At 47.3% G+C, this 11467-nt stretch overlaps 1 protein-coding gene across 1 annotated transcript; it reads right to left on the bottom strand.

Moving 5' to 3' along the window:
- Window positions 1-557: 557 nt before the first annotated feature.
- On the bottom strand, window positions 558-5398 carry NDUFA6 (NADH:ubiquinone oxidoreductase subunit A6). The gene is made up of 3 exons (XM_047786104.1): window positions 5236-5398; window positions 1914-2029; window positions 558-768 (listed from the first exon to the last, which is right to left on the bottom strand). The coding sequence occupies exons 1-3, from the start codon at window positions 5372-5374 to the stop codon at window positions 637-639; spliced, it is 387 nt and encodes a 128-aa protein (XP_047642060.1). The 5' UTR covers window positions 5375-5398; the 3' UTR covers window positions 558-636.
- Window positions 5399-11467: the final 6069 nt, after the last annotated feature.

Genomic DNA, 11467 nt, shown 5'->3' with positions numbered 1-11467 from the left:
CTTTAACCCACTGAGTGAGGCCAGGAACCCAAGTCCTCATGTATACTAGTCGGGTTTGTTACCGCTGAGCCACAATGGGAACTGAAGCAGTTACTTTCATTTTAAGGACTGGTGCTTGTTAGAGGTAGAGGGCTAGGCCTCGGAGCAGCCACCTTCTTGAGAACCCTGGGGAAGAGTCCAGCTTGTCAGCTCCACTTACAGGCCATCGAGTACTGTTCCGATCCTTCTCCAATAGCAAGAGCTGGCTAATTTTGGATCATCTGTGCATTACACCAAGCTAACCAATCCTGGTGGCCGTAGAAATACAGCTAAGTTAACAAAGCCATCCAGCATCGTACCCAGAATGATAATTTCTGAGCAGATGGCCTCATCCTCCCTGTTTACCGACATGCAAGGCTCTGAGAAAAGAGAATCTAATTTATTGGAAACACCACGTTTCAGGAAAAGGGAAGAACAGGTGGTGTGTATAGCAGACCCAACTTGTTCAGACAGAAAGAGAGAGAGAGAGAGACTGCAGAAGTACAGCTTCCCATTGGTTCACCAGTGGAACTCTGTCATGAAGTGACCATCACATACTGAGTTTATTTGTGCTCTAAAATATTTAAATATCAACATGCACCTTTCCACTGAGTGACTTCACGGGTCGTGGCCAACGTAGAACTTGGACAGGAAATCCGTTGGCCTTGGTGCTTCTGTTTCATGGAAAAACCGCATAATATGTGTCCGCTGCTTCCACACGTTAATCGTTTCCTCCAGCTCCATCTTTCCCTGCACAAGGAGGGGAGAGGTCCCAGTCAGAGTGGCGGAGTGGAAGGGCTGCGACACTGAAGACCAAGTTGCGATTCTCTGCCCTGGCCCTGACTTGAGTGGCCTTGGGCAAGTAACATACTCTCTAGACCACAGTTTCTGCATCTGGAAAATGAGGTAGTTGGACTAAATAATCTCTGAGGCCTTTCAGATAGTCTTTATTTTATTTTTAATTTTTTTTGGTCTTTTGTCTTTTTAGGGCCACACCCATGGGATATGGAGGTTCCCAGGCTAGGGATCCTATAGGAGCTGTAGCCGCTGGCCTGATCCCGTGTCTGCAGCCTACACCACAGTTAATAGCAATGCCAGATCCTTAACCCACTGAGCAAGGCCAGGGATCAAACCTGCATCCTCATGGATGCCAGTCAGGTTCACTAACCGCTGAGCCATGATGGGAACTCCTCAGATACCCTCTAACTCTCCGGCTCACTGGTTCCAAGGAGACTTCAGGTTACCAGGCCTCTGCCCCATGACTGCCTAACCTGACTGGCTTAACATTTCTACTTAACATTCTTTCCATGGTATTTACTGAGGTTCCACGCTAATGAGGCAACACTGAGAGACAGAATCAGGCCCAGGAAGGCACTCCATTTACACAGGACTCAGCCACCTTGCCTAACCTGGCTGTAAACTGGCAACCAGGTGAAGCAGTTAACTTCCAGGGATGAGGTTCAAGAAGAGTTCAAACTTTCTTCCGTTTGTTGTTGGTTTTATTTATGTATTCATTTAATTTTGGCTGTGCCTGCAGCCTCTGGAAGTCCTCAGGCCAGGGATCGAACCCGCCCCACAGCAGTGACCCAAGCTGCTGCAGTGACAATGCCACATCCTTAACTTGCTGTGCCACAAGGGAACTCCTGTTTTTTAGTCTTAAAATGCAAGCCCCAGTGGATTTTTCCTTGAACAATATTATAATTTATATAAATATAAATATAATATTTAACCAGGTGAGAACCTCTAAGTTCAGCTGTTCCTTTGAAACATTAAGTAACAGTTACTGACTCAGTAGTTGCTTTTAAACTTGGGAGACAAAAATGTTCACCTGAGAAGAGTGAGAAGCTCTGTACAAGTCGGCTGCTCTTTTAAATCAGTCAGGGAGAGTCAGTTACCTTAATAACCAGAAGATCAACCACCCTGGGGTCTGTGACGTGGGCATTCTTCATAAACATTTCTCGGACTTTATCTCGTCCCTGTTTCACAGAGATGTCTAGCTGGAATAAATGCACTAGAAAGAAAACATGATTCAGGGTAGAGATGGTTAAAATGTGTTTTAAGAAAATTGAGTCAATGGCTAGTCATTGAACACATAAGTTGCCCATTCATTCCATTCACCAAATAGTAGCCTGACCCTAAGTTAGGTGATTGAGGATGTAAAGAATTGTGATATGGCACTTGCTCTCAGAGCTTGCATTCTGTTTGGGGAGACAAGCTCACTGCTTTTGAAGAGGCAAGATAGCACAGTTCAAGAGTATGAACAAGCTGGGTTCAAATCCCAGCTCTGTCACTTATCAGCTATATGATCCTGTGTACGTTAACTTTTCCATGCCTAAGTATATTTATCTGTGAATGAAATGAGGACGAGAGCAGCATATGTAACTCCAGAGCTGATGTGATGAGTCAATGAGAGAAGGCAAGATGCTCAGAACAGTGCCCCGGATGGAATAAGCTCTCAATAAATGCTGGCATTATTGCTGCATGGAACAACTGGCACAAGATGACAGGGTTGAAATTAACATACAATGATAGGCGTAGGCTTGTGCACCACACAGACCTAAGAGTTGAGGGAGACTGCTGCGTGTGCAGGTAAGGAAAGGCATCAATCTAGCAGGCAGTGACTTGGGGGAAAGAGAGAAGTTTAAGGGGTAGCTCCTGCTCTCTAGGTCTTAAATTCTAATTGCAGGGACAACAATTAGAATTTATGAATGCAATAATGAATGCAATTGTAAAATGCGATTGCAATGAATGCAAATGTAAAAATCACAGTATTCAGGCATTCCCACCATTGTGCGGTGGAAATGAATCCGAATAGTATCACGAGGATGTGGGTTCGATTCCTGGCTTCATTCAGTGGGTCAAGGGATCCGGTGTTGCTCTGAGCTGTGGTATAGGTTGAAGACGCAGTTCGGATCCCAAGTTGCTGTAGCTGTGGTGTAGGCCAGCAGCTGTAGCTCCAATTCGACCCCTAGCTTGAGAACTTTCATATGCACGTGTACGGCCCTAAAAAGCAAAACCAAAACAAAACAAAACAAAAAAAAAACCCCGCAATATTCAGCAACCCCTGACTAAGTACTAAAATAGTGGCACAGACTCAGTGACCTGGAAGCTCAGATAAAGCCCATAGATGTTCTCTGAAAATCAGGTTTCGGCCATTTGTATTCTCATCCTCTGGCGGCTGGCCTTCGGTGGATTTGCTGGTGACAAGGACACGAACAGGGCCTTGAGTGGTAGGTAAAAGAAGAAGAGAGGGGCACACGAGGCCCAGACAACAGAATAAACAGGCTAGAATGGGCACGGAGGTTGAGGAGGCCAGGGGGCTCCCTTGGTGAGGAGACCTTGCGGTGTGGCCATTCCTGTGACGTCGCCACTCTGGTCTACAGAACTATCACGGCCAGCTCTGAAAAGCACAAGGGCTGTTTAGGGACCGAGTTAATCAACAATTAAGTTTGAATCTTTGATTATACTCATAACTTAGTGATAGCAATAGAAAAATAAAGCTTCTGCCGAGGAAAAGATCAAGCCTGGCTGATCCAACCAAAGAATAAAAGCAATAGCAGAAATGTAACAGGAGAAACTCCGCCATCCCAGCTTCACGGGTGTTAACAGGGAGGGCAGAGGGTCACCCACACAAGAAAGAGCTTGGAGTCCAGTGGTGTACTGGAGCAGGCTGCCTGGGGAGCCAGGCACACACGTCTCTTCCCAAATCTGCCTGCACTGACTTCACTTTGAGGGCTTAAAAATCCACCGCGGTGGGAGTATTTACATCACTGAAAATGGTAAACACTAAAAATCTAGGTTTTCGGCCACAGAGTTAGGTGCCAAACACCACAGTCAGCATCACGTTAGGAAGTTTGGAAAAGCAAACGCAGGGGCAATAGGACAAAGACACACAAATCCATACAAACTAACATGGATCCTGGATTTGAGAATCCTAACACTAGAGCACTGTGGGGACTTGCCTGAGGTCAGACCACTGGTTCCTGGCAAACAGGGGCCAAGAATCCAGGTTGTTTATTGTTTTATAATTTACGATATTCTGCTCGTTTAAGGAAGGGAGCATGAAGAATCTCCCCCCCCGCTATCACTGCTTACCTTTCCTGCATAGTCACATCAGATACCTGCCCAACCTTGGGAGAAATAACAAGGCACCTCCACGCCTACTAGGGAAGCTGGTGTCTACCGACTCCCGTTCCACATGATGTCCTAAACCACACACCAGCTCACTGGGTGTATGAATCTTCTCAAGAAAATGTTCACAGGCACAGATGCAAAGATGTGCTTACGATGTTAGTTTACGGACCCCTGAATGCCCACCCTCCCCGGTTAAGAACCCGTGTCTCTAAAGAGATAAATTCCATAGCTTTGTCCTAGCCGGCCTCCTCCTATCCCAGGCCCCTGAACACACCCCCTCCACCAGTGAGAAAGCTGGGGACAAAAATGTCCTTGCCATCTGCATTGCCCCTGACAGTTTAGATGAGGTTTTCCCCAACTTTTCCTTCACTAGTTACACTGGGCAGCGCTAAGGGGGATGCCCCCCCCCGCCCCCCGAAAAAGACAGTCTTTGAACCCAGGGAGCTTATACCTTAATCCTTCAGGTGGACACACTGGTTCTCAGACACGTGATTACTGGGGTTCTGAGGCAGCAGAGGGCAGGGGAAGGAGTTCTTAAGGAAAACTAGCCTGTAGAGCCAGGTAAAAAGACTTGGGAGACTGCGGAGGGTGGCCCTCTCCCACCTGGAGGGACGGCAAAAGGCACCACGTCTTACTGGATGACCTTGGGAAAGTCACTTCCCTTCTCCGTAGGAAATGTGGGAAGACGATGATGGCTCAAATTCTACAGCCCTTTGGTTTATATAACCTAACGGGCGTCCGTAAATACATTCAGGTTTTCCAGAGTTCACCTGGGGGTTGACCTGGCCTGGCCTCTAGGTGCCTCGGTTGCCTCACCTATAAAATGAGTATGTCAGTGACAGCCGCTGCTCTCCCTCGCAGGGGTTCGGGAAGAAATACAGGGGGGCAAAGAGCGAGAGCGCTAGAAGCGCGGGTCCGACGCTGAGCACGACTAGGCACGTGGGACCCTGCTGCCCTGAAGCACTCGGAGTCACCCCTGCCCAAGTTGGCCACCTCGGCCCGGCCCGGCGGAAACGGGAGGCCCGGGCGGCTGCGACCTTGAGCGGCTGCCTCCGGGTGCCCGCGTGCGGCGCTGCCTCTCACCAGTGTTCGGCACCTCCCGATACCAGGCGCGATAGAGCTCGCGCACCCTCCGCTTGGCCTCGTTCATGTCCCGACTGAAAATGGGCTTCACCGAGGTGCTGGCCGCCGCAGCCGCCCGGGGAAGTCCGCTCGCCGCCATCTTGCTAAATAAACCACAGCGCAACACCACCCCTTTTCTACCCTTCAGTGCGGCCTGGGGACGCCTTTTTTTTCTCATTGGCTAAAACATGTATCCCCGCCCACAATCTTCGCTGGTGGGCGGGAGAATGGCTGTGGGGCTCTCTTATTGGCTGAGAAGCCTTTCTCTCTTGGTTGGAGACCGGCAGGCGCATGCTCACTTGCGGAATCGCGCTATCGGCCACTGGGGGTCCTAACCGTCGCCCTGTTGTGCCGCCGGGGGGCGCTCGGGCCCAGGCTGATCTTCGGGCCGCGAGCTGGTGTCTCGCTGCTGTCAAGAGTCAGGCCGAGCGCTCGTGCTGGGCGGGTTGTGGAGCTTCGTCTATCAGCTCCCCGGGCTCCGGCCGTCGGTCCCAGGGGCCGCTGAGGCGGATAATAGCTTCTGTTCTGCCGTGGCGTTGGCCCAGCAGCTCTGCGGCTTTTCTGGAAAAAAAAAAAATTTTTTTTTCCTGTACACCTGCTCTCTCGAAGCGTGGTGTAGAGGTAGAGGTGAAAGCGCTCTCCTGGCCCTTTAGGTTCTCAGCGCTTCTCCACGCCCAGGAGGTAGGTCGTATCATCAGCCGCATTTAGACGGGGACGTTTTCATCCCAAACTCTGCATCTCTGTGACAGCCCAGAATTTTGGAGCTGGACCGAACCTTAGGTCGTCCATTGGGGATAGCCCTTTTGCCTGGCATTCTTCTACTGAGGTTATCTCTGAACATCAAGGGAGACCTGGAAGGGTAAAGGGAAAAGTAACAGCTGACAGCCTGTCAGGCCGTCACAGGTATTCTGCTTGGTCTTTGTCAGCTTCCCAGATCAGGGAGGGTCTGCTGGCCTCCCATCTTCAGGTGAGAAACTGAGGTGGTGCCAGACGTCTCGGTCACTGGCCATCTTCGATTGCGCCCCTGCCTTAACACTTGCCTGGAGTCCATGGGTCTTTTCTGATAGTGCAGCTGGACAGACACCTTATGAGTGTTGGGAAGGAGTTGGGGTCAAGGCTCAACTGGGACCCCAGCCAGCATGGGGGATGGACCTGCATCTAGCCCAGTCTCCCCCCCCCCATTTTTAATGTCTTTTTGCCTTTTCTAGGGCCGCTCCCGCGGCATATGGAGGTTCCCAGGCTAGGGGTTGAATCGGAGCTGTAGCCGCCGGCCTACACCACAGCTACAGCAACGCGGGATCCGAGCCGCGTCTGTGACCTACAGCACAGCTCACGGCAACGCCGGATCCTTATCCCACTGAGCAAGGCCAGGGATCGAACCCACAACCTCATGGTTCCTAGTTGGATTCGTTAACCACTGAGCCACGACGGGAAATCCTTTCTTTCCTTAGACTCATGGCCTATGGAGTTCCCGGGCCAGGGGCCAGATCTGAGCTCCAGTTGTGACCTGAGCTGCAGCTGCAGCAACACCAGATCCTTAACCCACTGTGCCAGGCTAGGGATGGAACCTGTGTCCCAGTGCTTCCAAGATGCCACCGATCGCATTGCACCACAGCAGGAACTCCAGTTTTTCCCATTTTATTTGTATTTATTTACTTACTTACTTTTTAGGGCTGCACTCTCAGCATATGGAAATTCCCGGGTTAGGTGTCCAGTCACAGCCACAGCAATGCCAGATCTGAGCCATGTCTGCCACCTAACCACAGCTCATGGTATCGCCCTATCCTTAAACCACTGAGTGGGGCCAGGGATCAAACCCTCGTCCTCATGGATATTAGTCAGGTTCGCTACCGATGAGCCACAACAGGAACTCCCCAGTCTTTCCCATTTTAAAGGGTAAAAAAATTGGATTGTTTTCCTCTGTATTATTTTTTCAAATGTGTTTGTATGTTTAACTCAATTATGGGTTAAAAGAAGGCGTGTAGCATGTAGTATATGTAAGTTACAAAGCATAATATAATGGAAACTTGAACTTCAGTAGCCGCCTCAGGAAGTTTTAGTACAGTTAAGTTTATATAAATTGTCCCATGCTCCTTGTAACCACTGTTTCACATTCTCCAGGCACATTAACTTGTTTAGGCCTCACAACACACCTGTGAGATAAGCATTGTTATACCCATTTTACAGATGAGAAAACTGAGGTAGAGCAGCTAAGTTACATGACAGTATTGGATTGAGACCCAGATAGCTGGCTCCAGAGTCTGTGCTCTACCTCTGATGTCTACCTGTGTGATTCTAGCCAGGTTCATGCTCCTGCCTCCTCTAGGAGTAGCTGCTATCATGAATTTAATGTTGTTGTTTGGCTTTGCCTGCAGCATGCGGAAGTTCTGGGGTCATGGATTGGACCCAAGCCACAGCAGTGACAGCACCAAATCCATAACCACAGGGCCGTCAGGGAACTCGATATAAATTCATGTGTTTAATATTATTATTCATTGGAAAAATAAAAGTGTCTCTAAAACAACTCACGAACTGGGAGACAATAATTACAAATTGCATATTCCATAAGGGAGTTATATCTAGATATAAAAGACTCTTACAACTCAATAATAAAAAACCAAATAGCCCCCTTTTGTGTGTGTGTGTATTTTTAGGTCCTGGGCTAGGGGTCAAGTTGGAGCTGCAGCTGCCAGCCTACACCATAGCCACAGCAATGCCAGACCTGAGCCACATCTGCAACCTATGTCACAGCTTGTGGCAACACCAGATCCTTAACCCACCAAGTGAGGTCAGGGATCGAACCTGCATCCTCATGGATACTAGTCCGGTTATTAACCTGCTGCGCCACAATGAGAACTCTCAAACAGCCCCATTTAAAAATAAGCAAAGGTGACAACACCAAGTGCTGATGAAGATGTGGAGCTGTAGGAACTCTCATTGCTGGTGAGAATCACAGTGGTACATCCGGTTTGGAAGAAAGTTTCGAAGTTTCTTACTAGCATGCTCTTACCATATAATCCAGTAATAGCTCTCCCTGAGATTTATCCAAATGAGTTGAAATTTATGTCCACACAAAAACCTGCACACAAGTGATTATAACAGCTTTATTCGTAATCACCAAAACTTGGAAGCCACACAGAAGTCCTTCAGAAGGTGAATGAATAAATTGTGGTACATTCAGACAATGGAATAGTCTTGCGTGGTAGAAAGAAATGAGCTTCAGAAAGACATGGAGGAAACTTTAATGGACGTTACTAAGTCAAAAGAAGCCAAACTGAAAGACTACATACTGTATGATTCTAGCCACATGATACTCTGGAAAAAGGCAAAACTATGGCGACAATAAAAAGATCATTGGTTATCAAGGGCTAGAGTAGAGGGAGGGGTGAATGGGGGAGCGCAGAGGGGTTTTAGGGCAGTGAAGCCATTCTGAATAATACTGTAGTGTGGATACATTATACATTCGTTCACATCTATGGAGTGAATCCTAATGTAAATTATCCACTTCGGATGGCAATGATGTGTCGATATGGGTGCTTCCATTGTAACAAATATACCACTCTGGTTGGGGATATTGATAGTGGGGGGAAGGCTGGAGGGTAGGCAGGGCAAGGGGTGCAAGGAAACTCTCAGTGCTCTCCACTCAGTATTGCTCTTAAAAACTAGTTTTGGTGTTCCCATCGTGACTAGTGGAAATGAATCTGACTAGCATCCATGAGGACGCAGATCCCATCCCTGGCCTCGCTCAGTGGATCAAGGATCCAGCATTGTCATGAGCTGTGGTGTAGGTCACAGATGTGGCTCAGATCCCACGTTGCTGTTGCTGTGGCGTAGGCTGGCGGCTACAGCTCTGATTCAACCCCTAGCCTGGGAACCTCCATATGCCGAGAGTGCAGCCCTAAAAAGACAAAAAAAAAAAAAAAAAAACATTTCTCACCCACTATAGTGCCTCAAATAGAAAACACGGGCGGCAGTCCATGTTGGTGAGCACATGGAGAAATTGGAACCCTTATACATTGTTGATGGCCGTGGAAAATGGTACAGCCACTTTGGAAAACAGTCTGGCAGTTTCTCAAAAAGACGAACGTAGACTTAACTATATGATCCAGCAATTCTGATTCTAGGTATCGACCAAGGAGAAATAAACATTTGTCCACACGAAGACTTGCATGGGAATGTTTATAGCCGCATTATTTATAGTAGCTTAAAAGTAGAAAAAAACCTGTTCCCGTTGTGGCTCCGAATCTGAATAGTGTCCATGAGGATGAAGGTTCAATCCCTGCATGAGCTTTGGTATTTTATGTCTTTGAAAGATTTTGTCCATTTTTAATCTAAGTTGTCAAATGTTCTGGCATAGCATTGGTCAAAATGTTTCCTTATTATCATTTTAGTATCTATAGAATCAGCATCAGTGTCACTGTTATAATTCTTCATATTAGTTATTTGCATCTTATTTTTTCCCAATCTAGTCTATCTAGAGGATTGTACATTTTAGTGATCTTTCGGTTTTTTTCACTTTTTTCTATTCTTTTTCTGTTTTCTATTTTGTTTCAATTTCACTTAAAAAATTCCCTGTTGATGCTTACTTTGGCTTTTATTTGCTCTTACATTTCTTTCTTTCCTTTTTTTTTTTTTGTCTTTTTAGGGTCACACCCATGGCATATGGAAGTTCCCAGGCTAGGAGTTGAGTCAGAGCTGCCAGCCTATGCCACAGCCATAGCAATGCCAGATCCAAGCTGCATCCTTGACCTACACCGCAGCTGACTGGCAACACCAGGTCCTTTAACCCACGGAGTGAGGCCAGGGGTCGAACCCACATACTCATGGATAATAGGTTCTTAGCCCGCTGAGCCACAAAAGGAACTCCAGTTTGCTCTTTCTGGTTTCTTAAAGTAGAAACTGAGGTCATTGATATGAGACATTTCTTATTTTCTAATATAGGTATTTTAGTGCTGTAAATTTCCCTCTATGTACTGCTTTAGTTTAATTCCATAAATTTGGATATTTTTTCCCTTTTCATTCAATTCAGAATACCGTCTAGTCTACGGCCATACCACCCTGAACATGCCCGATCTCGTCAGAATAACTTCTAACTTTCCTTTGGAGTTCTTTTTTATTTCACTCATATATTATTTATTTACTTATTTAGTCTTTTTAGGGCCACACCCGGAGCACATGGGGGTTCCCAGGCTAGGGGTCCAATCGGAGCTGTAGCTGCTGGCCTACGCCAGAGCCACAGCAACTCGGAATCTGAGCCACGCCTGTGACCTACACCACAGCTCCCGGCAACGCCGGATCCTTAACCCACTGAGCAAGGCCAGGGAACCCAGGTTTGACCCCTGGCCTCACTCAGTGGATTAAGGATCTGGCGTTGCCGGGACCTGTGATGTAGGTCAAAGATGTGGCTCAGATCCCCCATTGCTGATGCTGTGGCTGTGGTGTAGGCTGGCAGCTGCAGCTCCTATTCAACCCCTAGCCTGGGAACTTCCATATGCTGTGAATGTGTTCCTAAAAAGCCAAAAAAAAAAAAGTGAGTTATTTAATTTCCAAGTATTTGGGAATTTTTTCAGGGATCTTTCTGTTAGTGATTTATAATTTAATTTCATGTGGTCAAAGAACATACTTGAAGTGACTTTAACCTTTTAAATTATAGAGACTTGCTTTACTATGGAGAATATGGTCTTTCTTGGTAAATATTCCATGTGTATGTAGAACTAAGGCATTCCTCTTTTTAGCCACCATAGTTTTGTAATTACTGTATAGCTAATCTCTAGTAATTTGGGGAGGGTGTAGAAATTAGTGCCTGAATCAGAAGATGTCTGTTTGATATCTTCAGGCTCTTCAAGGGCAGTCTCTGTATCCTGTTTACCTTCCCTTTCCCAGCACTGTCCCCGGCCCCAGGTGAACCTTCAGCAGACCCCGCATGAGTGGACGAATGGGTGACTCTTAGAAACAGTCGGTGTTCTTGTTTCGTTATGTGACAAAACTACGTCTTAGACACCTTTGTGTTTTTGTGTCCCTACAGGACTTTCCACGGTGTGCGGCGCATCGTAGGGACTCGAGCAGCATCATCGATGGCATTAAGTGGAACCGAAGAGATAGCTACAAAGGTGCTGCCTCTGACTGGTGATTTAAAGCCACCCTGAAGCAATGACAAGCTACCCTGGCCAAGGTTGGAGAGGCTGTCCTGTCA

Source organism: Phacochoerus africanus, chromosome 7, assembly GCF_016906955.1.
Source record: "Phacochoerus africanus isolate WHEZ1 chromosome 7, ROS_Pafr_v1, whole genome shotgun sequence".
Lineage (NCBI taxonomy): Eukaryota > Metazoa > Chordata > Mammalia > Artiodactyla > Suidae > Phacochoerus > Phacochoerus africanus.
The sequence above is the reverse complement of the archived record's forward strand: the minus strand, read 5'-3'. Positions and strand labels throughout refer to the sequence as shown.

Coding starts and splice junctions, on each gene's coding strand:
- NDUFA6 (XM_047786104.1), bottom strand. CDS start 5,374: ATGGCGGCGAGCGGACTTCCCCGGGCGGCTGCGGCGGCCAGCACCTCG. Junction 2,030..5,235: donor TCGGGAGGTGCCGAACACTG/GTGAGAGGCAGC, acceptor TTTTCTTTCTAG/TGCATTTATTCCAGCTAGAC. Junction 769..1,913: donor TTGATCTTCTGGTTATTAAG/GTAACTGACTCT, acceptor CTCCTTGTGCAG/GGAAAGATGGAGCTGGAGGA.